The following is a 27,951-nucleotide window of genomic DNA, read 5'->3' as shown; positions in this document are numbered from 1 at the left end:
GCCACCACCAAGGACGCAAGGCAGAGAAGCACTTTGCTACATCCTGGGGTCAGTTCTGTAGAAAGGCTCTTTCCACACTATCCCAGGACAAAGCACCAGGTCCCCTCTCCTAAAAGCCAGATTAATGCCAGCCCCTTCTCTCATTTCCATTCCTCCTGAGGCCAGAGCTGTGACTCTGGATCACTCACTTAGTCCTGTGCGATGTTTGCATGTGTGTGTGTGTGTGTGTGTGTGTGTGTGAGAGAGAGAGAGAGAGAGAGTGAGATGGGGCAGGCAGTGTGGAGCAGTGGAAAGAGCTTGCATTCAAGTCCTAAGTGTGAATCTTGCCCACCCAGCTCCTCCACTCACTAGTGGGAGGCCTTGCGCAGAAGCTTCTTGTTTCTGTGCCTCAGTTTCTTCATCAGTATGACAGAGGTCACACCTGGGTCCCCAAGAGCCTGGGTCAGGTCACTGAGAACATGGATGTTGAGGGCCCTGCCAGGTCGCTTTCACCAGCACAGGGTCCAGAACTGAAATCCTATTTGGCCCCATTTTTTTTTTTTTTTTTGAAGATTTTATTTATTTGTTTTTAGAGAGAGGGAAAAGGAGGATGGAAGAGAGGGAGAGAAACATCAATGTGTGGCTGCCTCTCACACGCCCCCAACTTGGGGCCTAGACTGCAACCCAGGCAAGTGTTCTGACTGGGAATTGAACTGGCGACCCTTTGGTTTGCAGGCTGGCGCTCAATTCACTGAGCCACACCAGCCAGGGCCCCAATTTAAAAAGATTTAAAAAACAAAAAGGAGCTCAGGAGATAAGTTGAGGACAGCCAGTATGCACTGGGCTGTATCTAACTCACCCTCTCTTCACACATACACTTAGGAACTTTTTTTTTTTTTTTTTTAGAAATGCTCTCAAAACGAAAGCAAAAACCCTGCTTTGTTAGCAGCATTAAAAATTCACCAGTTGCGGGAAGCGAGGGGGACAGGCATGGAGCCTGAGCTCAGGGCCGACTGCGGGAGAGTTTGGGTTCAGCGAAGCAGGAACGGTCACTCTCCCCTCCCCCTGTCCCCTAATTATTTCCTCCTGTCTGTTTCTGGTCTGGAATGCAAGGAAGGCCCACGGTCCCACACGCTGAAGCTGAGCCGGGTACACAGCAGGCACTTCGTCCTTGCGGAAGAACACAAGGTGGAGGGAATAAGTGAACACCGAGATGAACGGACAGAAGAGCCAGGGCAAGGCACAGCCGGGCGAGGGCAGATCTTCCCCTCCAGCCAGCCAGCGGCGGGTGCCCATACAGCGGCCAAGAGATGGGTGGCCCCATACCTTCTCTTCTCGGGGCCTCAGTTTCCTGAACTGTGACATGGGAATTACGTTACTACCCACCAGTTAGACGGTTTTGAGCATCAATGAAAAATCTCTGTTAAACATAATTCTGGCCCTGGCTGGTGGTGGCTCAGTGGATTGAGCACCAGCCTGCAAATGGAAAGGTTGCTGGTTCGATTCCCGGTCAGGGCATATGCCTGGGTTGCGGGCCGGGTCCCCGGTTGGGGGCGTGCGAAAGGCAACCACTCAATCGATGCGTCTCTCACACGTCCATGTTTCTCTCCTTCTCTTTCTCCCTCCCTCCCCCTCTCTCTAAAAGTAAATAAATAAAATCTTTAAAAAAATAATTCTGTGTCTGGCACAATGGTCTGTAGTTTTATTCACTGAATGGGGAGGCGGGGGAGGCACGCGGCACATGCATCAGCCACCACCACTCCAATGAAAAAAAATTTTTTCTAAGATTCAGTTCCTAAGATCCAAGGAGCTTCTCCTTAGAAACACCCAGCTGAGCCCAGTGTGGGGACAAAGGTCTGTACTAAGTGAGTTATAAAAACAACTCCCAGCCAGGAACCGCTGACTTGCCCCCCACCCACCAGCACACCCAGCGCCAGCCCGGGATTAACTCTGGCCTGACCAGCACGCTCAGTTTCTGGTAGGGTTTTGAAAAAGGAGAAAAGAAGGAGGGGGAGGAAGTTTCCCATTTTGTTTCAGCACTCATCCCCTCCACTCTTCAAAACACTTTCAAGTCATATGATGCTCACCGGGCCTCTGAGGAGAAGGTATCCCATGAGGAAACCGAGGCCCAGAGAGGTGTCACCGAGGGAGCACAGGCCACCCGAGCTAGGACCCATTTCTCCTGACCCCCAGGCCCCACTCTGTCTGCGAGACCACCCCTACCAGTCAGTCGGAATTGGGGGAGAGGTGAAGGATCCTCAGCCTGGCCCTGGGCAGTGCAAGCTGCCCGCTGCTCCCCCCAGGGCTTAGCCTGGCTCCTGCGCACGGCCAGGCATTCAGTCCAGGGTGGCTGGGTGGCTGATGAGTGCGTGAACCAATGGACAGCCAGCCTGTGCCAGGTGCTTGGGCAGAGACCTCAGCCGAGAGATCACATCTGCCCTCTAGGCACATTCCATCCATAAGTGCAGAATACAGAATTTGCCCCGAAGGGGTCTCCATCCCTCCCTGCGGCTCCAGGTGCTCCAACTGCCCCAGAGCCCTGGGACTGGAGTCATTTCTGCTTCCTGCCCTGTGACCCAGACAAGTCACTGAAGCCCTCTGTGCCTCAGCTGCTTGATCCCTAAAATGGGAATTACAACCAAACGTGCCTCAAAGGTTGGCATGGGGTTCAAGGCGACCACCCTGGGAAGCATTTGGCCCAGTGGCTGGTACAGAGCAAAAGCCCTAAAAAGCCACGTGGCCCTCAATCTCTCTCATTATGCTTAAGGCCCTTGAAGCCAGGCGCCAGGATGTCTTTGTTGGCACTGAGCCAGCTGGGCTAGCATAGACATTGGCAGGGCACTAACCTCTGCCTGGGACGGTGACAGGGTACAGGTTCTGTGGGGCAGGAGATGGGGGCTGCCAGGGCTCCAGGACCCCAGCTGAGCTCCCCAGTGCCCACCAGCCACAGAACAGCCTTGTCGGGGTGCAGTGGCACGCTGGCTGCCGAGATTCCAAGCACCGCTGGTTCTGAGGCCTCAGAGAGGAGCCAACAGTGACCCTTGCGGTCAGCCGTGTCCCTCCACGTCCTTTTGCACCCCACCACCTTCTCTGCCGCCACCCACAGTCCCAAGTCCCCATGGGGTAACCCCAACTCCAAATCGCAGAGACAGAAAGCTGGAGCAGCCAGAGGCTGAACTGGGAGGTACATTTGGGTTCCAGCCCCAGCTCCAGGCCAGCACCTTCGGCACACCCCTCCTCCTCTCTGGACCTCAGTTTACCCATCTGGAAATGAGGGATGGGGCAGCCTGATCTCTAGGGCCCTTCAGGTTCTTACAGTGCCTTCTGCATACTTAGGCACCATTGACTGATTTATTCCACAAGAACTGAATGCCTACGGTGTACCAAGCCTGGTGTCGGGCGCCTGGCTGTTTTCTCTGCTGGAAGGTCACTCCTCACTCCTCCTCCTTGGCCTCCAAGTGGCAGCTTCCCAAGGAAGCCTTCCCAGGCCTGCTCTGCGGCCCCTCCCCTGCCTTCCAGTCCCGTCCTTCTTCCCCTCTGAGCCATCTGGTCTCTTTATCTGTCTGCTTCCCTCTGAATGTGGCCTCCTGAGGGCAGGATCACGCCTCATTCCTTCTCCTGTTTGCAGGGATTCCAGAGGAAGGCTCTGGAAATAGCCCTTGGGCAAATGGCCAAATAAATGAGTACACGAACTCCAAATCTCTCCATCCTCTTCTCCCTGAAACAACACCATCAATGAAACTTTCTGCCCCTAACCAATCCTTGGGAACCCACACGGGCAAATCCCACTGCTGACCAGGAACCTCCCCAGCCATGCCTCCCTCCTCCACGCTAGGTGAGCAAAAGGTGCCCACAAGGCATATGTGGCATTTTTGAGGTGTTGATGGCTCTGCCGACACTACCTGGGGCTTGTCCCAGCTGACACTCCCCAATATTTAGGCATTAATGAACTTCCTCGGGGAAGCATTGATTCACTCCAGAAGTGATTTCCTAGCACCTCACCCTTTCTCAGGCACCCAGACAAATAAGGCAGCCCTTCATCCCAAGGGGCCCTGCCTCACTCAGACCCGCTCCTCCTGCCCAGGGTGCAGGTCTGAAGGCCCCTCCTCCCCACATGCACGCCATCGCTGCCTTGCACACAGTCTATGGCACCCCGCTCTGAGCCACTGTGCGCCCCGTCAGAGGCCGGTGTGGGGCCCACCCATTCTGTACACACTTGTGACTTCCTACTGTGTGCCCAAGCTTCACTGCTCCCCGGGGCACCAAAGAGCTCAGCTGTTCCACTGCCTCCTTCAGCAAGCGTTCCTTACAACAGCTGCGGCAACCCCCCCCTCCCAGGCCACCCCCAAAAGAGATCAAGGATGTTTTATTAAGTAGGACAACTGCTTAGCCCTCCCCTCTAGCCCACCTCTCAATTCTTGAGAAGGAGGGGAGATCAAGTAAGCCTGGGCCCCGGGAAGAAGGTCCAGAGAATGGGGCCCTGCACGTGAAGCTGACCACTTGTCGGCTGACCCCAGGGGGAGAAAGAGCCTTAGCAGAGCTCCAACTCCCCTTGGAGCAGAAGTGAAGCTGGTGCCTGGGAAGTGCCAAGGGGAACTACGCAGGGAGCCAGCCCATGGCTAGAGAATCCACTTCCATTCCTAGCCTGGTCCCCCATCTGGGCCCCAGAGGGATGGGGTGCAGCCCTGAGAATGGCTGTGAATGATGAGCTGAGGCTGGGACACATATTGGCTTCTTCACGGGCTCCTGCAGTTGGCGGGAAAGTGGTGGGGTGTCAACCAAATCAAGGTCACGTGCACCATGAGCTAGGCCCTGAGAACTGAACTCAGCTTCTCCGATGGGAGAAGCAAGTGGCTGATTTTGAAGAACCCAGAGGAAGTTCCAGTCCTGGAAACAGATCTGGGTTCAAATCCTATCTCCATCCCCCAATAAGTTCTGGGCAAGGATAGAATGGAGGCCAATGTCAGCATTAATAATACATGCTTGGACTCTTGCAATGAGCCAGACACTGTGGATCCTAGACTTAAGCCAGGATGGACCTCCCGCTTCCCTCGCGCCAGTGATGTCTCCAAAGTGAAGTTCAAAAATAAATGAAGCCCTCATGGGTCTTTAAGACAGGCTCTAGGGAGGTAAGGGGCAGTATTTTCTATTCTTACAAGTATTACCACACGGACAAGTCCCACGCCTGTGTGGCCCTATCACCAGGTCACCAACAGAATGGAATCAAGATGTCCTTTTTCTGCAGTCCCCTTAAAATGCCAACCCCGGTTTCCCTGGGGGGAGGTGGGAAGAGGTGCTACCTGTCACAGGGGCTCAGGCCAGTTTGAGCTTGTCCACAGACAGCATGGAAAGGACAGAGCCCTGGGCCTGCGGGACCTTGGGCAGGTCCTTTCCGCTGTCAGTGCCCTTCCCCCATCTGTAAAATGGAGAACATGCTCCAGAACTTTGTGTAAACCCTTGATGCCCAACACCGAAGTTGTTTGAGGAAATAAATCTGGAGAATTCTTAAGACTGAAGGGGAACCCAGAAACTGCAGGATGGGCTGGCTGGGTCTTTTCCTTCCCACCAAGGGGCAAAGTTGGAGCAGAGGACAAGGGGCTCAAGGAAAGAGGAGACTCACAAGAAACCAAAAGGAGAGCGTGCACCAGCAGGAAGTTTGCTCCTGGACCTGTCCCACCTCGACCCTCACAGGGCCCACCGAGCTCTGTCTCTGTGAAGCCCCTTCCTCCTTCAAGGGCCAACTCAAAGACTCTCTTCTGAAGCAAACCCCTTGGGCACTTCAAGGAGACCCCACCCCAGGCACCTTGGACACCCCCTCTCAGAGCAGCAGCCACTCCCCTTACAGCCCCCTCCTCAGTCTAGAGAGCCCCAGAGATACAACCCTGTCCCTCTGTTCTCCAATTGTCTCAGTCCCCAACTGGGACGATGTGGTCCATGAATGGTTCAGGACAAGAAGTAAAACTATCAACAAAAGTTGGCAAAGTCCACAGCCCTCCGTGGGGCTCACAGTCCCGGCACAAATCCTGCTCTGCCCCTTCGGAGCGGTGCCCTTCCCGAGTCACTCGACGCCCCTGAGACGCAGGCCCTGCTCTGCCAGCGGTCACAGTGAAGGATTCCCGGCGTTACTGGCAAGGGCCAGCCCCATACTGGGAACAAATAATGGTCCCTATTGTCATTATTAGTAGTTAGGAAGGAAAGGTTACAGAACCAGTGATTAGGACACTCCGCGTGGCTCTCACTGCGACTTTGGACCTGAGCAGGTGGGACTGCCCGTGAACTCAGTGGGGCATGCCTCAGAGCCCCCTCCCTCAGAGGAGGCCAGATTCACGAGGTTTTGCTTTTGCCGTCAGACAAATGGGTGGGATGGCTCGTCCCAGAGTATTCCCTGCGGCACCTGGGCCAAAAAGTCAAGGAATCAGGTCCACCATTGCGGTTAAGGGTACCTCCAAACCTTTCTCATGTGAGGGTCTCTCAGGGTCAAGGCGGCTGGCCCCCTAGTCTCCTGCAAAAGTCTTGGGTCCCGCGGGTTACCCGGGGGCGAAGGAGTGAGAAAGGAAGTGCCGTTTGGCCAGGAGCTGGGAACCATGCGCACCTGCCGCAGGTGGGCCCAGCCGTGCGGAAGGGGGAGGAGCCGTCGCCAAGGCACGCAGGTGAGTTGACCCCCGGCTCCGAGGAGCTAGGCTGAGGGCGGCTGTGGGCTCCAACGTGGCTGCTGAAGGGCGACCCACGTTACAGACAGCTGCCCAGCGCCTCCGAGTCCCGCGCTGCGCGGCGGCCCCAGGAGAACATTCGAGGCAGCGGCGGCGTTAGAAGCCCGGGGTCCGTTCGGTATTTGAATAGCACAAAGGAACCGCCTTGGTCTGATTGGCCAACCGAGTAACTCCGGGGCGGGCAGCGCCTGTCACTCGGGAAGCTCTCGGCACTTCTATTGGCTTATCAGGTGTAGGGCGGAGCCCGGACGCCCAGCTAAATAGCTGGGGCCGGGGCCGGCCGAAGCTCATTGCTTTGGCGCCGTCTGGGGAGCACGGTACTGCGGCTGGCGCGCAGCGCATGGTGGCGGCTCCTCTCGGAGCGCAGCTGACCCGCTGATCCGGGCTCAGTTTCCTCTGGCCAGCGCGCCCCGGCGGCCGGCTGGAGGCCGAAACAGCAGCAGCATTAACAGCAGCAGCGGTCGCGGCTGCTCCGCTGCCGCCGTCTCCGCGGGAGCATGGAGTGCGCCTTGGACGCCCAGAGCCTGATCAGCATCTCCCTGCGCAAAATCCACAGCTCCCGAACCCAGCGCGGCGGCATCAAGCTGCACAAGAATCTCCTGGTATCCTACGTGCTCCGCAACGCGCGCCAGCTCTACCTGAGCGAGCGCTACGCTGAGCTCTACAGGCGCCAGCAGCAGCAGCAACAGCAGCCGCCCCACCACCAGCTCCAGCACCTCGCGTACGCTGCGCCTGGCATGCCGGCCAGCGCGGCCGACTTCGGCCCGCTCCAACTTGGTGGCTGCGGGGAAACGGAGGCGCGCGAGCCGGCCGCGCGGCACCAGCTGCACCAGCTCCACCAGCTCCACCAGCTGCACCTCCAGCAGCAGCTGCACCAGCACCAGCACCCGGCGCCCAGGAGCTGCGCGGCGGCGGTGGCCGGGGCGCCAGCGGGCGGCACGGGGGCGCTCTCGGAGCTGCCCGGGTGCGCCGCGCTCCAGCCACCGCACGGCGCGCCCCACCGCGGGCAGCCCTTGGAGCCGCTGCAGCCGGGTCCTGCGCCGCTGCCGCCGCCCGCGCCCGCCGCGCTCTGCCCGCGGGACCCTCGCGCCTCGGCCGCCTGCTCTGCGCCCTCCGCGCCCCCAGGGGCCGCCTCTCAGGCCGCTGCCGCCGCCTCACCTCCCGCTTCCCCGGCCCCCACCTCCTCCCCCGGCTTCTACCGGGGCGCATACCCGGCCCCTTCGGACTTCGGCGTGCACTGCAGCAGCCAGACCACCGTGCTGGATCTGGACACTCACGTGGTGACCACGGTGGAGAACGGCTACTTGCACCAGGACTGCTGCGCCTCCGCCCACTGCCCCTGCTGTGGCCAGGGCGCCCCGGGACCGGGCCTGGCGTCCACTGCCGGCTGCAAGCGCAAGTATTACCCTGGCCAAGAGGAGGAGGACGACGAGGACGAGGACGCGGGCGACCTGGGAGCCGAGCCCCCCGGGGGAGCCCCGTTCGCTCCCTGCAAGCGCGCCCGCTTCGAGGACTTCTGCCCGGACTCGTCCCCGGACGCGTCCAACATCTCAAACTTGATCTCCATCTTTGGCTCAGGCTTCTCCGGGCTGGTGAGCCGACAGCCGGACTCCTCGGAGCAGCCGCCGCCGCTCAACGGGCAGCTGTGCGCCAAGCAGGCGCTCGCCAGCCTCGGCGCCTGGACTCGAGCCATTGTCGCCTTCTAGGGACCCCCGAGGGCACGGAGACCCGGGACCCGCGGGGCTCGGGCCAGACAAAGACTCGGCCAAGGGGCAAGAGGAGGGAAGGAACGGGCGCCCGGCCACTCGGGGCTGAGCTGGGGGCGAGCAGGGGAAAGCGGCTAATGTTTTATAAATTGTAAAATAAAAAAAAAGAAATCTAAGATCTTGGACTTTATTTTTACAGAGAAAAAAGCACCTATTTAAGTATGCTTTGTGTTTCTCCTACTCTCTATATATTTTTCTTTTTATTGTAGTGATTGCAGTGGTGTTTAGCGAGGAGCCAGCCACGTGAGAGAGGGCTTGTTGCCCAGAGGAGGTGCGGGGCAGCCGGGGGCGAGACAGGGCGCCCGGGCGCGCCGGGGGCGCAGCGCAGGAGGGCGCGGGGCCGGGAACGCCGATCCCAATCAGTTGTCAGACCCAGGAAGCTTGGCGCTTGGTTCTCCCGAGTCCCTCCATGGGGCGAGGAATGGGTCTTGTGAAATTCTGAGCAAAAACAAAGGCAAACTCTATCTCCGAAAGGGACGTTTGGGTCACATTTCCTCTCTGGAGGCGGCCTCCAAAGTTCGCAAAATGAGAAGGCAGAAATGAAAACACTTCAACTTTTTTTTTTCTTTTCTACCCGGGCGGGTGTCTTGAACCCCTCCTCTCTCCGCCCTTCTGGCTCCGTTCTCATCCCCTCCTCCACGCGTCTCCCGGACTCAGGGGTGGCGCCGGACACCCCGACACTCTCGGACACTGGGGAAGGGGTGGGGGTCGGGCACCAAGGACTACAATTCCCATCATGCCCAGCACTGCGGTCCTCACTAAACAAAAAAGGAAGTCGATTCCTTCACCTGGATCCCCCGCGGCCGGGAGGGAGGGAGGAGCTGGGACCGCCGACTGCGGCGGAGACTTTTCACTAAGTTCCCGGTCAGATCTGGTGTTTGTGTGTGTGTGCTTTTAAGTTGCACTGTCCTGATTCAGCCTCGGTTGCATTTCATGAAACCAGCATTGTTCGAGCCTGTGAGAACCCCGTCCTGTGTTTTCAGCCCAAGAGATTTTAATTTAAAGCCTTTTGTTGTAAAAAGGTGGGGTTCTGCAGCCCCTCTGGTTCTCTGCCATCAGTACCATGTGGACTCCCAAGTTACCAACCCTTCCTTTCTTGGCCCTTCTCCCTCATCCCCCTGTATTTTTGTGCATACTGAATTGTACATCACCGGTAAAACTGTTCAGAGTATTTGTTTAAATTTATAATCTTAATAAAAAGTCGATTATAGAGGATAGTGGTGCCTTGTTTTCAGGTCTGCCTGGAGGTGGCGGGGAGGATAGAGGGGGTTGGGGAGAGACCTCTACCTCCATGCAAATCCCAGTTCTGGGCCTGGAGGGGCAGGAATCTGCCCACATTGGCAGGGCCGAGAGTGGGAGCAGGGTGGGTTGGGGGGGGGCGCTGGTTGCTGGGAAAAGAAGCCAGTACTGCACCCCTCGGGGGGCCCTCCTCCCCAAAAGAGACTGCCCCCATGGGCACCAGCCGCCCCAGGGGTCTCCTGCAGGAAGCCCAGCCAGCGTCCAGCACATTTCCTGCCTAGCCAGGAACACGGCCTGGCTGGTCTCAAGTCTTGAGCTCTCTGCCGCAGGGAAGAGCAGCCGGGGACGCCGAGGGGCTTCTGAGCCACCCGCCCTCCGTGCCCCGCGCCTCCGCTCGCACGTCTCGGTCTGTAACTTGGGGAAGTTTTTCCGTTTTCCTTTTTTTTTTTTTTTTTTTTAAGTTGAGTTTGTTATCACTGCTCGGTGCCACTTGGTGGTGTGCTGGCGGCGTCTCCCTCCCTCCTCGCACCCCTCCCCTCTGCCTTTCCCCTCCCTCCCGCCCGCCTCTCCTCCCTCCCCAGTGGATGGGGAGGCAGGAAGGCTCCAGGCGCGCTCTCCCCTCTGACCACCTACGGAATGACCTCAGAGTGGGAGAATGTGCCAAGGCCCCGAGGAAGCTCGCGTTCTCCCCAGTGGAACCAAATTCACATCTGGAGCCGCTGCTCGGGCCCGGGGGCGCGCGGGGTGGTGCCAGCTTTGCAAACAGGGGATAGGAAAGAAAGAATTAAAAAAAAGAAAAAAGCAAGAAGGAAAAAAAGCAAAGTGGCTGCTTGCTCTCTGTTTGATAGCCTGCCTCCTCTCTCTCTGTCTCTGTCTCTCTGTCTCTCTCTCGTCTCCCCAGTGCTCTCGCGCCCGCTATCTCGCCCCTGAGCTCCCCTTTCCTGCCCCAGCCACCCCTCAGGACGGCTCACACCCCCCCCCCCACCCCAGCCTTCTCGCTTCCCGCAGCGAGAAGCCAGGCTGTCGCCGAGAGGCCCCCACCCCAGACACCGAGAGGCAGACGGAAGCCAGTCCCAGGGATCCGCTCGGCTCTGGGTCCCGGTGTCGCGCGAGGCGAAGTTCTTGGGGATACTTAAGAGTGCGGGGGGGCCCGCGAAGGTCCGCGATGGGGGTGGGGGAAGAGGGAGGCTATGGAGGCGTGAGTTACAGGAAGGAAAGGCACCTTCACCTCCCCCCCACCAAGGCTGTTTTCTCGGCCTCCCACGGGAAGAGTCGGGAGCTGTCGAGGAGGGGGAACGGTGTGTCTCCCCCCTCCTCATTTTCTCCCTGCTAGTCCAAGGAATTGCTGTTGGGTGCAAGGTTTTGATTCAATCCGCCAAGCCAGTTGCCAGAGCTCCCCCTAGTGCCGCTTCCAGGGCGCTGCAGCTACTGAGGCTGGGAGTGGGCGAGGCACAGCCGCGGGCGGCGGGACTGCGGGGGCGCCGCTTGGTGCCCACTTGGGGCGCAGCGCAGAGTGTGGATCCTGCCCCGATTGGCCACGAGCCTGGGGCCGCGTGCGTTCCCACTCCAGGACCGCGTCGAGGAGGGGACACGTGGTCGGCCGCCTTTGTTGGGAGCCTGGACCTGGGCACGGAAGGAACCAGCCAAGGGGCTTGGGAACTCCCCACCCTCTCCGGATCCCAACGGCAAAGGACTGTGGGTGCGAAACAAGAGCTCTGAGCTCAGCAGAACCCCGGGCCAGGATTCTCCGTCCTTTTGCCAGGTTTTCTGAGCTTCAGCTGCACCAAGAGACTCAAGCACACTGGGATCTAGTGAAATGGAGGGATGGATATGGAGGGCTCTGGGAGAACCCAAAAGAGAGGTGCCCTTCCCCCTTATCTTTTCAGGACCCAGGGATCTTGGGCAGCCACACAAAGGGTTAATGCCCTGAGCATAATCCGCAGTGACTCAAAACACAACCCACCGCCCATCTGCATCTCACACTAAGGCATTCCGCACAATACATTAACACGAGCACAGCCCTGACATTGGGGGCCACACGGGCCAAATGCAGTCCCCAACACAAACGCTCTAAGTAACATCCTCACTCCACTCAACGTCCCCCTCCTCCTCCAGTCCTGGCTCACCATGAAGTAAGCCCACCCAGAATGTCCAGGGAGAGACTAGTACTCCCAGGCATAACACCACTGAAAGGCTGCAGGGGTGGGGTTTGTCCATGGACCGGGGAGGGGGCACATGCCTGGCCGTGAAGGTCTTTCAAGAAGGGGGAGGGGCGGGCAGGCTGACAAACCAGGAGTCCACAGATTCAGGGTCCACAGACAAGTCCCTTTCCAGTAAAAAGAACAAGCCAGACCCTGCAAGAGCCCCCAAGTAGGACCTGGGGGTTACTACTTGGGGAGGTAGGGAGATTGGAGGAGACTAGGGGACCCAGGGAGTGGTGAGGGGGAGCTTCCAGAAAACAGTAGCTCTGGAAGCTTGAGCTCCAGCAAGCCCCTGGTACCCCCAGGCGAGGCAGCGTCCCAGCACCACCCCCACACACGAACACTTGCTCCGGCTCCTACAGCAGTACAGGTCCCGCTGCCCTTGATACATGGTGTGGGGCTGAGCCAGGCTCCAAGCTGTGCTCCCAGCCACGTGGAGCTGCTGGAAAGACAGTTCAGAGCCTGAAGGAGCAGCAGGCTGCCCTCCAGAGAAGCCAGGGGCTGGGCGTGTCCTGGGCTCCCAGGGGGGCCACTGCACAGGGTGCTGAGACCATAGTGCTTCTATCTTGTGGGTGTTCGTGGGTGTCCCTGCGTGCACACCAGGAGCTCTGTGTTGCTGCATCTCTGTTCACCGAGCACACATTTACAGAGCGCTCACTTGGTGCCTGGTCTGTGCAGAGCACTGAGCTGACCACCTTGGAAAATAACAGCAAATAAAAGAAACATCAACTGCTTTATATGGATTCACTCACTTAATTTTCCCAGCTACTCTCTGAAATAGATACTATTAGCATCCTTGTTTTAGAAATCAGAAAACTTGCCCAAGTCCCACAACAAAGAAGGGGCCAGCCAGTCTTCCTGTTGGGATTCACAGTCTGGTTGGGGAGAATTTACATATTACAATGTGGGCTGGCAAATGACTCCCATGTGGTCCAAGTAGTAATATTGATAAGTTCCAAATGAACCTGAGCTAGCAGGTTGGGAGCACCCCCACCCCACCCATGCTTAATGCTCTGGGTTCCAGGATTCAGGGATAGAGATACACAGGACAGTGGTATCTGTGTCCCTCCCCACCAGGGCATGGACTGCCCTTTTTGTCATATCTGTTAGGACTCTTATGGTAAGAGACAGCAGGTCAACTGGAATTGGCTTCAGCAAAAGGTGAGATTTCTTGGCTCCTGGCTCTAAACTGTGCAGTGGGCAGGGCTGTAGCTGGGTTCAGGTACAACTGGATCCAGGCATAAATCTCCAGATCTTTCTCTCTCTCTCTCTCTCTCTCTCTCTCTCTCTCTCTCTCTCTCTCTCTCTCTCTCTCTCTCTCTCTCCCCTGACTTAATTCTCTGCACCTGAGTTCCCCACTCTCCTACTGTTGACCTATTTCTCACTATAGCTGTAGGAGGCAGCGCCTAGCTTCCCATCTCACACCTTTGCCATCCAAGAGGGTCTGTCCTCTCTCTTATTTTCCACTCAGAAAAATATCAGGGAGCCCTGGTCGGATAGCTCAGTTGGTTAGAGCATCATCCCGATACCCCAAGGTTGCAAGTCTGAGCCCTGGTCAGGGCACATACAAGAATCAACCAATGAATGCATAAATAAATGGAATAATAAATTGATGTTTCTCTCTCTCTCTCCCTCCATCCCTTCTTCTTTCTCTAAAAATCAATTTAAAAAATTTTTTTCAAGGAAACCTCAAGGAAAGGCGGTCACTTCCCAAATCTGTGTTCCGTCTCAAACCCGTGGCCATGGTTGGAGGGTGACTGGTAGCTCCCACTGAACACTCGTGGGCAGAGAAGGGGTGTTTTCAGAAAACCGTGTCAGGTGTCCTCCAGAGAGAAGGGCTGCTAAAGGAGGCCTTTTCACACACATGGGACGTGGGGAGCCCACTGCACAGGTGTGGCTGCTTCAGGGCCTGGGGATTAAGTGCAGCCAACACAGCCTTGGGGAAGGGACAGCCTCCTTGCTCCTCGCCAGGATAATCGGGCTTCAGGGCCGTCTGGTGCCTCCCACGTTTGCCACTCAGGAATCACCAGGGAAGGGGAGGCAGCAGCCCCCGGGGCAGGGCGCGGGTTCTCCCAGCAGGCTCCATGTCAGGGACAGTGACAAGGGCCACCCTCAGGGGACTTAGGGCAGTGGACATCAGCAAGGAAGCCAAAGTGGAGGAACTTGGCTGGAGCTCGTATGTGGCTTCTCCCAATACAATGAAAAGACTTTGAAGAGCAGCAACGCGAGGACCGGCAGGATGCAGGGGGGACACCATGCGGAGGGGAACGCGCCTGCCTTCATACCCCCAGCTGGTGGGGTCATGGGACAGCCGCGGGACAGGTAACATTACCAAGTCACAGGTGCTGACGGAAAAGGCCGCATAGAAGCTCAAAAATGTTGAAACGATTGGGACTTGTTTTATCATTCATGCATTTCTGTATTTTCCAAATTTTCTACAATGAGCATGTATCACTTTTATATTTAGAAGAAAAATTAACACATATATTTTTCAGAGAAGAATTGTGACGTGACAGGCGCTATAATGGACGCATAGCGTGCGACAGAGCTGGCGGCGGGGCTTGTGGAGGAAGCAGCTATAGTCGTACTGTCTGGGGCAGGCTCAGCCCGAAGACTTGAGTCACCAGAATTCCCCCCCACCCCTGCACTCTGTCTTTGTTAAAAGAAGCGTAAGGCAAATGACAAGCTCATCTCAGGGACGCTGTGGACTAGACATTCTGGAAGGAGCCTTGTTCACTGTCACCTCTGACCCCCGTCCCAGCTCCGCCCAGTCCTACCTGTCAATCATCACAGAAAGATTTTCTCCGAGTTTCGAGATCTCCTGACAGAGGGGGGCAGTCAGAGGCACATGTGCTTGGGAAACATTTTCAGCAACTTTGGCTGAAACTAATGGGGCCATGGTCAAGCTCAGCAGAAAGAGCACTGGATCAGGAGTCTGGAGAGGCGGAGGCGGGTCCTGGCTCAGACACACGCTTACCTTGGGACCTGGGATCAGTTGTTTTCCTCCTCTGGAGAGCTCGAGTGCAAGGAGAGAAGGAAGGTCCTAGAGACCAGGGTTTGATGCTCTAAAAGTCAAAAAGCAACTCTTGCTTCCAGCCTTCTGATGATCGAAGGCTTGTGTTCCATCATGGTAAGAAAAATGCAGGTGGCAACATCACACTCCACATCTGCCTGTGAGCACGGTCATCTGCCTATTTCACTTACACAATAAATGCATGCACTCACTCATTCATTCAAATATATAGTGAGTGCCTGCATATGCCAGCATTGTACTAGGCATCAAGGGTGTGGCCATGAACTAGACAGACAAGTGCCCGGCCCTCATGGAGCTGACATTCTGTGTGGGAGATGATAAGCAAGTAAACCAATAAGTAATTAGATAAATCTTATGGGAAACTTAATACAGGGCTAGAGAGATTTAGTGATCAGAGAAGGTGTTATTTGAGCTGAGATCAGAATGGGTTCGTTATATTAGTCAGTATAGTATAGGCTACGCTGCAGTAACAAATTAATCACCAAATTTCAGAAATTTAAGACAACGAAGATTGATTTTTTTTCGACCATGCAAAGTCTGGTTAAATTGGACAGCTCTCCTAGGCTGCTGTCTTCCACGTAGTGACTCAGCGACCCAGGAGTTAGAGAGCCCTGTAAGGGAGGTGATTCTCCTGGCACTCACATCCCTTTGGCCCATGTAGCCCTATGACCCACCCAACTGCAGGGGGCCTGGGAAGGGCAGCGTTCCTGAAGGCCTGGGAAGGAGAGTTGAAGCACAGATGGGTGAGCACTAGAAATTTCTATCATACCAGCTGGACAAACGATGGTGGAGGAGTGTTCCAGGCAGAAGGAACAGCGGATGAAAAGACTAACACAGTAACTAATCTGGTCTGTTCAAGAAATTGGAAGAAGGCTGACATAGCTGAGGGCAAGGGGAAGAGTGGCAGGAGACAGGGCCAGAAAGGAAGGCAGGAACGGGAAGATTTGGTACGAAACCCATGAAGGGACTTCATGCAGTGCCTGTTCGGTGGGGGGCGGGGTGGAGGGGAGGATGCCTCAGGGCCAGAGGGAGGGGACAAACCAGTATAACCACTTGTCTGGGACAGCTGCCCCGACCAGTTTCCCTGGTCCAGCTGGGCAGGCTGGTCTCCAGGCCAATCCAGCCTCTGTCTCTCTTCCCAATGGACTGATCCCCATGGACACACCCCCTAAGGTGCCCTCAGCAAAGAGGGAGGATAGAAGGTCTGCTCTGGGGCTGCACAAAGGTTCTGGTTCCGTGTGTGACATCCCTCCCTGGAAGTTGTCAATATCAAATGAGTGAATGTGGACTGACAGGCACAAGACCACGTGCCAGAGGGCTTCCTGGGATCACCACCCCTCGGGGCCACCCATCCAAAGCCCAAGCTTGTGGTTCCAAACTCTGCCTCCAGAGCCACACAGGCCTGAGCACGAACTGGGCTCTGCTGCTTTCTAGGTGACTATGGGCTTTTCACTTCCCCTCTTGGGGCCTTCGGTCCCTTGTCTATAAAACCAGGATGGTGGGGGGTGGGCAGCTGGCATACAGTAGGTGCTCAATAAATGAGAGTGGCAATACTGTCACCAGTCAGCTCTGCGCAGAAAATAACTTGTCACTGCAAAATGCAGAGCAGTTTCCTTCTGCCTCTCTGTTAAACAAAATTGGTGACATAAGACGTAAGCAGATGCACCCTTTTCTGGAGAGACCCAATCTACTGACATCCTTTTACCCTGGGGCTGGGGGGAGAGCGGAGGAAGGGCCCTTTCAACTTGGTTGGGTTTTTTTTGTCTTCCCATAAATTGGCACTTGTGTTTTCAAAAAGGTTAACCTTCAGGGCCTGGCTATGCCTGACAGTCAACATTTATCAGAGCGAGTTTCGCAGTTTCATTCAGCACATATGCTAGGTGACCCAGTGAATGAATGAATGAGTGTGTGAATGAATGGATGGGTGGGGTGGGTGAATGAATAGACTGTCCATTTCAGGGATTGTTATAAAGGAAAAACAGTTGGTGAGAGACTGTCTGCCCTCCCCCAATCAGGCCCTTCCCCCAACCCGTCTCTAACTCCTCCTCCTTCTATCCCCTAACCCAGTCATGTCCTGTTTCTCGAACATTCCATGCACCTTCCCACTTTCATTCCCCAGCTCCCTCCACACACACACACCTACACCCCCACCCCAGGGTGAAACTTGAGGGTCTCCTTTGAAACCCACATCAGCCAGTCTGGGACTGCTGTAAGGCTAAGGAATAAGGCTTCCCTTTGTTCAGAGAAAGCTCTGGAGGTCTAAGATAAAGGACCTGGCAGAGCACACAGCAGGTCCATGTGGGGAGGGGCAGTTAGGTCTCTTAAGTGACCTGCACACCTTCTGATTGGACGGACGGTTCCAAGGTGCTTTAAGTCAAGAAAGGAAGCTGTTGTCCAGATTCCTGGGCCTGGGTCCTCACTCTGGGGTCCCGCACTTTTTGGACCTCAGCTTAAGCAAAGAGGGGCTAACCGACTTGGGGCCTGGGGAGTCCACGGGTGCTTTAGCTCCGGGCACGCTGGACCCAGAGGCTCACATGATGTCATCAGGGGTTGCTCACTGTCTCTTGGCACTTCCTGTCTCTCCTTGGTTTCTTAGGACTTCTCTGGCGTGAGCAGGATGGCCACCGGCCAGGGTCAGCTTCACAGGCACGTGACCAGGGTAGTCACGCAGAGCCCACATTCTAAAGGGGTTAACACTTTGCTGTCTTGATGGGGTTTAATGCTTAGGCTGTCTTGAAATCCATATGATTTTGGCTTTGAATCTGTGTTTTGTAAGTGAAGTCTGATGGGATAGTGTTATCCTGCCTCCTGCCACCTCCCTGCCTCCCTGAGACAGGTTCTTGGCCCCCATTACTCTTCCCCCTGTGCCCCCTGGCACCTCGGCCCTGCCTGGCCTCCTCTTCCCTCTGACCACTGCCCCCTCCACGCTGGGCACAAGCACAGGGAAGGCTGGGGTCAGGCGTGCTTGCCCAGTAGCATCACAGGGCACGGTGGCCCCGGATTGGCTGCACCACGGCCCATCTGGCAGCCAACCAGGGACGGTGTCTAGGCAGGGGCGAGCCCCTCACCTACTCCTTATCCGAGGCCTGAGATCCTTGTGGATCACCCCTGTTGTAGGTTGAGGTGGGGGCCAGCGGGAATGGGAGGTGCCTGGTCAACTTCCCCAGGCCCTATCCTTGGGCCAGGGCTCAGGACATCAGTCTGCTGCTTGGTGGCAGGAGCCTTTCAGCAACTGCCAAGTCCAAGGGAGAGACGGAGCATGTGCATGGGCACCCATGGCGGGGTGGAGGGGTGCCTGGGGGGTCTGCAACGCCTCCAGCCTGGAGGCCTCCCTCGGCCGCCCCACGGGTGTGCACAGCCTGCCCCCCCCCCCCACGCCCAACCTTCCCAAGTCTCGCTGTGTTCGTTTTCTGGCCGGTCCGAAGCACGCTCAGCGACAAGCCACGAAATACAGACTGTGTCACTGCTGCAACTGCACACCGGTTAGAGGCTCCGGCGTTTGCACTTAAAACTGTCATTGCACGATATAAAAATAACTGGTAAACTGTGTGCTAATCATTTACAATTTTAATTTCTTTACTGAGCATGACATTAAATAGCAAATAGCACCCTAACAAGCTGAGAGTCTGTGGAAAGAAGGGAAAGCGGTCTCTGTAACTTTCGCGGCTCTTGTCCCTGCTGTCTGAGTAAGGGGCCCTGCATTTCCTCCTCGCACTGGGCCCCACGATGACACCGCGGGCCCCGCCGCCGGCATCCCTGGGACGACCCTTCTCCAAGCTTTGGCAGCCCGGGCGGGAGGAGCATCATCCCAACAGCTCCAGCAGGAAGTACCGGGACGACACTCACTGGTACAGCCTGAGTCACGTGCTTACCCCTGAACCAATCACAGCAGAGGAGGAGGCAGGAGCCCTCTGATTGGCCAGCTCTGGGCATGTGTCCGTCCCTAAAACTAGGGGGCTGGACCGCCCACCTCGGTCCCTTCCAGTGGGTTCTCCACGGGGAAGAGGAGTTCTGTGTCCAGGGGAACGGGGGCCGCACGGCCACCCACCCTCACGGACCGTCCTCTACACACCCTTCCTGATTAGTTTGAAAAAGAAAAGCCAACAAATACCAGCTGGGAGGAGAGCAATTCAGTTCCACTCTTGTAGCTCCTGTGGCCCCAATGCCCTTTGCTGGGCCCTCCTCCCCTTCCTTAACTGCTGGGGAGGATCCAGGCTCGAGCCCCGGTCCCCTCCTCCCTTCCTGCCACCTCCTCCTGGGGAAGCTCGTGCAGTCCCGTCACCCGCTGACAGTTCCGTCTCCGGCTGGGATTTCTACGCGCAGTGACGCTCGGGGGTCCCAGCCCTGCTTGACCTCTCTTCTTGGGGTACCAGGCATCACAGAGCTCACCTGTCTGAGCCCAGACCGCTGAGAGCCACCCCAGCACCCGCCCAGGTCTTTCCCATCCCGTCAGTGGCACCGCCATCCGGCAAGTTGCTCAGGCCAAGAACAGTCAGAACATCTTCACGCCTCCTGCCCTAACCCCACGTGCAGTTCATCCCAGATCCTGGCGGCTCCCGCAGAAGACATTCAGACCCGCCCCCTACGCACAGGCAGCGCCCTTGGTCTCCCGGCCCAGCCATACCGCCTCTCCCCTGCGTCACTGCGCGCATCTCCCTGCTTGGGTCCCGCCCTCCTGCTACCCACTCTGCGTCTCGCCATTCTCTTACATTTGAAAGCGTTGACGTCAGATCATGGTACTCCGCAGCTCAGGGGATAGCATCTCCCTAGCTTAGCAACCAGACTTTGCCCCCCAGTGGTGCAAGCGTTTAAAACAGGTGCCAAGTTCACTGGTAGCAGCACCTGCCCATCTCTGTGGTGTAAATACTCCCACCGTGGCCAATTTCAAGCTACCGATGGGACAGCACCCAACGTGGACTGGGACAGAGACGTGCTCAGACCGCTAGCACAGCCAGCGGGAGGGACTCCAGCATACCCCTGCTGCCATCCCTCCGGGAACGATATACAGAGTTCTCACTGCAGCCTACACGGCTCCACGCGGCCCGGCCTGGCTGCCTTTCCACTCATTCCCCACTCTTGCCATAACTGAGCGGCTTCTAGTGTCCCCCTCGTGCTCCTGCTGTTGAGGCTCTTCCCACCTCATGGGCTTATTAGCATGTACTGTTCCCTCTGCCGACAATGTTCTCTCAGCTCATTCATGGCTCCCTCCCTCCCTCAGGGCCCTGCTCAAACGTCCCCCTGGCTACGCCTCTAAAATAATGCCCCTCTATCACATTTGCCCTCATTTTCGTCGTCACTGCCTGCTGTCTTACTGTGTGTTTATTTCTTTGTTCAGCTGTCTTCCTCACTAGAATGTAAACTGTCCCCAGCTCCTGGAGGGAACAGAGCTTCTCTCACACACACGGTCAGTGCTCAGTAAATGCGTTGGCTGCACGAACCCACTTTCTGTGGCCAGGCCCTGGGAAGACGGCTGTGAAGGAGCCCTGGGACCCGTCAGTGAAAAGAGGAGGCCCCAGGAGGGCCTGGAGTGCCAGGTGACTCCTTGGACCTTGCCCTGCACTAGTAGGTGGCATCTCTATCAAAAGCAGGGCAGCTCCTGCTTCGTCTCTCCCCTTGCTGCCCTGCCTCTCTACCCTTGGGGGTCTCCAAAACTCAGCTTACTCAATGCCAAGTCCATGCCTCCATCAAGGGCACCACCCAAGCTTGGGAGTGAATCACAAAACCTAGGGCACCTGGAAGGCGCCCTGCCAGCGTGACCCTCCATGGGGCCCCAGGGCCCCTGCATTGGAGTGACGGGAAGAACAACTGGGCACCCAGGGCTTTGTCTGCCTCCTGTTGTCCAGCTTTTGCAAGGATAACTCCTGGGACAGGAAGTTTTATTCCTTCATTGACTCAACACTTAGTTACTGTGCACCTACCTCCCTGGAGGCAGCTACCGTTCCAGGCACTGGAGATTCAGTGGTGACACACAGACCTGCTCCCTGTCCTCGCCAAGCTTAGATGCTACCGAGGGAAGGAGATGGTAACCAAGGAAACAAACCAGCCGATACTAAACTTTCAGATAGTGGTGAATGTCATGAAGACCACTAGAACAGAGGGCAGGATGGCAAACAGCTGGTGTGGCAGACTCCCTCAGCAGAAACTCAGGGAAAGCAGGGGAGGCCCCTCAGAGGTGGTGACATCTCAGCTGAGCCCTAAACAACCACTCATCCTGGGCCCAGGTAGTCCAAGCAGCGGCAAGAGCAGGTGCAAAGGCCCTGAGGCAGCAAAAAGCTTGGCATCCTAGAGGACCAGGGAGAGAGCAGCATGGCTGGGGTGCAGGGAGTTGGGGGACAGTGGAAGGGGTCAGCGGGGTCAGATCGCAGTGCATTGTTCTGTTGGCAGTGAGAAGCTGCTTGAGGAGTATGATGGGCGGCTCAGTGTGGGACCCAAGCACAGAGGGTAGAGTCGGGAGGCCAGAGAGGAGCTGTGCAATGATCCAGTGAGAGCTGACAGTGGCTGAGGCCAAGGTGGCCGCAGTGCAGGTAAGGAAGTGACCAGGTCTGGGTTATAGTTTGAAGGGAGGCCCAAAAGGACCTGCTCACAGTTTGGATTTGGGGAATAGAAAAAACAGAATTGAGGATGATGCCTGGATTTGGGGTCTGATGGTTGCTGTCCACTGAAGGGGTGGCTGGGCTGGGGGACAACCAGGAGCTCACTGTCCGTGAGTGATTTCCACTACTGCAGGGAAGTCTCCCCCTTGCCCTGCTGGATGGACCTCACCATGCAGAGCCACACAGGACCCACGCTGGACAAACCCAGCTCCACCCAACTCCAGCGGCCGAGTGGGAGACCCTGGCGGTTACTAAGACCCTCCAAGCCCCCGTTTCCTCATCCCTATGGTGGAAAGTGACGCTGCTTTCTCTGCTCACTGTGGGGACCCCATGAGGGCGCGTGGAAAGCATGTCCTGCAGGCTGACACACTGCTACGAGCCAAGATTGTTTACTGTCCCTGCTCTCCTGCCTCTTCATCTTTGTGGGGACTGGCCCTTCCTCCTGGAAGGAAACCAAGCTCCAGGCGGAGGTGAGGCTGAGGCAGGGCCAGGGTCTAGAGAGGGGACTCGGAAGCAAGAGGAGGAGGAAGCCTCTGGGGCCACCGAAGAGGGGATCATACAAGGCAGCCAAAGCTGCCCCGAGGCTTTAGATGGGGCCCCAGGAGGGGCTATAGGAGGGTGAGCTTCTGTGGGAATGATTCCTCTGTCCAGCAGGGTCCTGGCCCTCCTGCCTGTTTCCTCCTCTGTGAAATGGGGACACAGACGGCCCATGGTGAGGATGAGATGAGGCATGTTCTTAGCACGTCCCTCAGGGCCAGATGCACAGGCTGGGCGCGGAGCCACCAGCTCCGAGGTCTCTGGGGAACTCCCAGGGGTCAGGGTGCAGGCGGCTTTGAGGGCCTGGAGCAGCGGTGCCAAAGGAGAACATGGGGGGCCAGGAATGGGTGAGGATTAGGGGAGGGGCAGCTCCTAAAGGAGCTCTTTCAGCCAGGAGGGTGGTCCAGGCTGGGCCAGGGGCCGGGGAGCCAGCAACGGGACCATCATCGCACTGTGGCCCCCCGCAGAGATCCTTGTCCTGAAGACCCTCACCCTGTCCTCCACGGGGCCCATTGCTCCCTACAGACCTCAGTGTTCTTCTGAAACCTCCATCAGGAACTAAAGGCCATTTATAGCGCAATGGTTATAATGTCCAGGCTGGGGCCCGACGGCACCTTCTCACCAGTACGTCCTCGCCTCTCTGTGCCTTGGTCATTGCACGCCCACCCACAGCAGGAGACGGGGCAGGCAAAGCACATGCCGAGTGCTTCCCTTCAAAGGACCGTGCCACACGCCCTGTGAGGCTGTGTTTGTTCATCCCCAATTTATACTGGAAGAAACTGAGGTTCAGGCTGGTTAAGTAACTTGCTCCAGGTCACACCATGGCACGTGTGAGAACCGACGGCACAGCCCACGCAGGCGTGGACCACCACAGTCCCCACCCCTTGCAGAGGTCTGCTCAGGCAGCAGAGCCAACCCAACTGTCCCCAAGTGGAGGATGGAGCATCTTGTCCACCTGCGGCCTCCCACCTGGGGCTGGACTCTGGTTATCTGGGGATGAGGTGTCTGTCCCACAAGCGACACCAGAAGTGTCCTTTCTGAAAAGCCCAACCTAGTCCCAAGCACGTAAAGAGGGAAAAGGAGACACGCCCACAGCCAGAGGTCTATCTGGAGGTCAGTGAAGGTGCAGCTGGAGAGGGTGCTAAATGTCCCGCAGTGAGGCCTACGGCTGCGGGACAGTGTTGAGACTGGAGCCAGGACGCGCCTTGCTGCCCTGCCAGGAGACACACCTCTCCCTTCTTCCTGCTCCTGGAGCTCTGACTTGTGCCAGGCACGGTGGACCCTCTAGCTCGGTGTCATAATTCGGGACTGCCATCCACACATGCCAGTGAGAGAGCTGAGGCTCGGGGGGGTGAAGCCCCTTGTCCAAGGTCACACAGATCTGCCTGATTCCCAGGTCCTTTCCATGACCGCGTTCCATAGAGACCTTGTGCCGTCCCAGGTGGCCCTGGGGTTGGGCACAGTGGCCCCAACACCCCTTGCCCAGAGGAGGGGGGGAGGATGAAGCAGTTCCCACCAGGGGCTCTGCCCTTTGCCGGGACTTGGTGAACTGCCCCTGCCGTCCCTGCAAGCACTGGGGAACCAGAACCGCAGCCGCCTCCGACCCGGGCGCCAGGCAGGACCAACCGCTCCTCACCCTGGGATCTACTTCTGGACCCAGTCCATGTCTGTCGGGGTCCTGAAAGTAGGGGCTGGGCCCCAGAGGCCACTGCCAGGCCAGGGAGGGAACCAGTGGCCCTCCTCCTCGCTGGGCCGCAGCAGCTCTTACCCCTGGGCCACTTGCCCGCCGCCTCTCAGGGAGCCTCAGTCAGACCTCCTGGTGAGAACTCACCTCCGCGTTCCTAACCTGATATATCTGAGCAAGCCTCCCCACCAGACTCCATCAGGGGAACATTTTTTTAATCGTTTTTTTTTTTCTTATTACAAATGTGGACATAGATTTAAAAATAAAATATGAACAACAAAAAGCAAAGTTTAAACTTACCCACAATCACTTTCTCTTTCTTCTGTGGTTCAGTAACGTTTCACATGTTTATGACCATCTTTTGGGAACAAGGAAAAGCAATAAGGATCTTCCCCAAAACCCTCACACCACCCCCATCAAGAGATAATGATATCACTCACTACCTGGCAAAACAGCCTTCTGGTGTTTGTAGACGGACAGAGAGGCAGACAGATTAAAAATGAAGATTTTTGCTTTTTCACAAGAGGTTGCACTCTACCCAGTAGCTGTCTCTCCGCTCACAACAGGTCACAGCGCCTTGGCAGAAGGACACAGAGAAGCGCATCCTCTGCTGGCCCCTCTGATGCCTGCTCCCTCGGGCCCTAACGACGCCCGGCTGGCGGACAGGTAAGGGTGTTTTCCCAGGTCTCACCGGGTTAGCCAGGTTAGCATGGCTCAGGTGGGAAGGCCCCATCCTCCCGTTCACTGTCGCACGCCAGCGCCCGGCACAGGCCTGGAGCAGAGAGGGCCCCAGCGACGTCTGGGGGTGAGTGATGCGACACAGGCCGCAGAGTGTGGCCTCCGAGCTCCACCTCCACCTGGGAGTCTCCAGCCCTCTGTGTCCCCACGAAGAGGCCAGGCCCCGCAAGGCCGTGCCCACAGCCCCCGCCCCCACCCCGGGCTCTGCTCTTTCCTCTTTTCCTTTTTCCCTCTGCCACCCCTACCTCACCCTCACCTCTGCCCAGCCCGCTGCACTTCTGCCTCAACCTCAGTGGCTGCAGAACTGCTCTCTGAGGTCCCCCGCACACCCCAACAGCCGCGCTAGCCAGCTGGCCTGAGGGCAGCAGGGACGCACGGAGCACCCCTCCAGCACACAACACGTCCCCCGCCTGCACCCGGGCTGCACGCCATGGGCCTCCTTCCCTCCTGCAGGGTTCCGCAGAAGTGGGTGACCTGGCCTTACTTCCGCACCTTCACCATCCCTCCAGAGGGAGGGCCCCTAACTATCCGCTCACAGCTGGGCCCTGAGCTCCTGCTGGGTGAGGCAGGCTCCTGGGACAGACCTGCAGGAGTAGCAGTGCTGATGGCAGCGGGGCAGGCCTTGGCCCTCTGTCAAGAAACCCCAAGTAGAGTGGCTGGTGTGGCTCAGTGGGTAGAGTGTCCTCCCGCAAACCAAAAAGCTGCCGGTTCAATTCCCGGTCAGGACACATCCTGGGTTGTGGGCCAGGTCCCCGGTTGGGGGTGTGCAAAAGGCAACTGATCCTATTTCTCTCACAATGATGTTTCTCACCCTCTCTTTCTCCCTCCCTTTCCCCTCTCTCTAAAAATAAATAAAATCTTGAAAAAAGAGAGACCCCAAGTAAAGAGATGCTATGTCTGCAAACAGTTCCCACCACCCCCATCTTCCAACTAGGTGGCTGCCCCTCAACATCGCCCCCGAAGATCCTGAAGCTGCCGATGTCACACAGACACACAGAGAACGCCCCCAGGGTGTACTGAGTGCTCAGAGTAGGGACAGAGTGCGAACACACCCAGGACACCGCCCCCATCTAGGGAGTCGGGTGAGGCCTCCCGGAGGAAGTGAAGCCTCAGCTGGGCCCTGAAGGACCAAGGGTTCTGGGAAGAGGACGAGACCCTGACTGTTCAGTGGCCTAGGGGGTCTGAGGACGGAGAGACCAGAGACCTGGGGGAGGGCAGGGAGTCTGAGGCTGGAGTGCTGGCAGGACCTAGGGGCTCCTCCCTGCAGCCCAGACTCCCCCACACCCCAAGGTTTGGGTCTCAGCAGCACTGCCAGCCCTGCCATCAGCCAGGTCCAAATATTTACCCAACAGAGCTCTTTGGCACCCCAGCTGAGCACAGCACCTTTCCCCAGGCCTGCTGCTTCCCCTGGGGTCCTCCCAGGTACTGCCAGCGGAACCCCCAGGTCAAAAACAACTCCTCCTTTGGCACCAAATCCTACCTGGGTCTCCCCTGCCCAGCACAGGGACTTCGCCTCTCACCTGGGCCGAGGCCTGAGCCCTATCATCCACACCAGCTTCTGGTGCAGCACCCAAACAGCAGCCAAGCTTCCCAAACCCCAAGCCAGGTGTGTGTGTCTCTCTCTCACACACACTCACACCCACACTCACCCAGAGGCACCAGTTAAACATCCTCCCTGGTGCTGATCCAACGTTTCCCGGCGCCTGCTCCATGCCAGTCTCTGCTGACACCGGGATACGGCAGCAGGCGGGCCGCTGCCCTCCTGTGGCTTGTCTTCTAGCAAAGACAGACATCGGCCACATACGTCGTGCAGATTACTAATGGCAGTTGGGGTGCGCGTTGAGGGCTGGACGCTCCTGCAGAGCCCTCCGTCGGCCAGCCCTGCCACCTGTGCTCACGACAGGCCCTCCCCAAGAAACACCCTGCATCTGTGCCCATCATTCAAGGTCCTGCTCAAAGGCTGTCTCCCCCACAGAGCCTGACCCCAGCTCCCCTGGGGTCCCTCAGCCCCGTCCGCCACAGCTGGTCCACGTGGGGTTGACCATTTCTTGAAGACAGGACTCTCACCTAGTTCATCTCTTGTATGTAGCATGTGCTTAGCCCTTGCTGGGTTCCCCGACTTCAAGCCCCCCAGCTCCCTCTTGTAGGGACCGCTCCTCTCACCCCGAGGAGCAGGGAGCAGCCTGGGCCCCGACAGCCAGAAAGGAACATGGCTGGAGTGCAGCTTGTTCCCCGTGGCCTCTCCGGCCCAGGATGGTGAGAAGCTGACACCCGTCCCCCCGTTTCAGAGGCCAGGCCCACTCTCAGGTGCCCTTCAGACCTACCGACCCCTTGCGGGTGACAGCAGCACGGCCACTTCACCAAGCAGAGCAGAGTATGGGCAGGGGGGACAGCGCCTCACCGGGTCACCTCCCAGCTCCTCAGCAGGCTTCCCACCCTGAAGCCCTTGCCCACACCCTCGGGGTCCCACAGTCCCCCGCCCCCTGCACCACGGACAGCACACGGCCTTGCCACACACTTCTCTGGAGAAGTAAACCCAGTGCCATGCGCCAAATCTGTGCCAGGGGCCTGCCTTCCCCCCCCGCACAGTGGGCCGGCAGCCTAGCACCTTGTCAAGGACGCGCTCCCGTCCATGCTCCCGCCCGCATGGCAGCCTTTCCCCACGCTTGGGCCTTTCCCCACAGGCAGAATGCGGCCGGCGCCCCGGCCTGAGCATCTCTCCCTCCGAGAGTCCGAGCGCCTTCTGACCCTGAGTCCCCACCACCCCCACTCTCCACTCCGGCCTCCGCTCCCTTTCCGACAAAACTCCTACAAGGGACGTGAGATGTCAAGCCCGTGAGCTTAGCTCTGCAGCTAAGCCCCCCGGGCCATCTCCGTCTCACTGCCATGGCCACTCCCTCCCGCTCACCCACACCCCAGTTGCCCCCAACACAGCCCTGCGGCCAGCTCCCTGCACAGCTCCTCCTCAGGTCTCCACTCTCAGGTCCTTAAAGGGGGCTTTCCTGACCCCTGGACCTCAAGAAATACCCCCTTGCCGCCCTAATTAACGGCTCTTGTTTTCTTCCTCACACACACCCTGCCTAACTGCCTGGCCCTGGGGATGCGCCGCTGTCACCCACACGGGAAGCAGGACTATCCAGCTGCTCACTGCGCCATGAACAAATCCACCATCTGCAACCTCAGGATCAGTATGCCCGTTTTTCAGACCTGGAAGCTGAGGCTCAGGATGAGTCAGCGGGCTGAGGGGCGGGCCTGGGATTGGGCTCAGGGGAGCCCGACCCCAAGGCAGGGCTCTGGGACAGGGTCTCTCCCAGGCCCCGTGGGAGGCCTCCAAGGCCAGGAGAAAAGACTGAGGGCTCTAGTTTTCTGAGAAGACTTGTGTGAAGACGGAAGCCCAGGAACAGGAGTGTTTAAGGACGTGTCCAAGAACTGCGGGGCACGGCAGCCCGACTCCCAACTCCACCGCGACG

The 27,951-nt window shown here is 57.6% G+C and overlaps 1 protein-coding gene across 1 annotated transcript; it reads left to right on the top strand.

Moving 5' to 3' along the window:
- The first annotated feature begins 6,992 nt into the window (after window positions 1–6,992).
- On the top strand, window positions 6,993–9,665 carry IER5L (immediate early response 5 like). Its single transcript, XM_090276029.1, has one exon. The coding sequence runs from the start codon at window positions 7,187–7,189 to the stop codon at window positions 8,393–8,395; it is 1,209 nt and encodes a 402-aa protein (XP_090132155.1). The 5' UTR covers window positions 6,993–7,186; the 3' UTR covers window positions 8,396–9,665.
- Window positions 9,666–27,951: the final 18,286 nt, after the last annotated feature.

This window comes from Furipterus horrens, unplaced genomic scaffold (genome assembly GCF_987537825.1).
Source record: "Furipterus horrens unplaced genomic scaffold, mFurHor1.1.pri manual_scaffold_4, whole genome shotgun sequence".
Classification (NCBI taxonomy): domain Eukaryota; kingdom Metazoa; phylum Chordata; class Mammalia; order Chiroptera; family Furipteridae; genus Furipterus; species Furipterus horrens.
Note: the sequence above shows the minus strand (reverse complement) of the source record. Positions and strands in the feature narration are given on the sequence as shown.

Bases quoted from the DNA above. Each gene is read 5' to 3' on its own strand.
- IER5L (XM_090276029.1), top strand. From the start codon at position 7,187: ATGGAGTGCGCCTTGGACGCCCAGAGCCTGATCAGCATCTCCCTGCGC.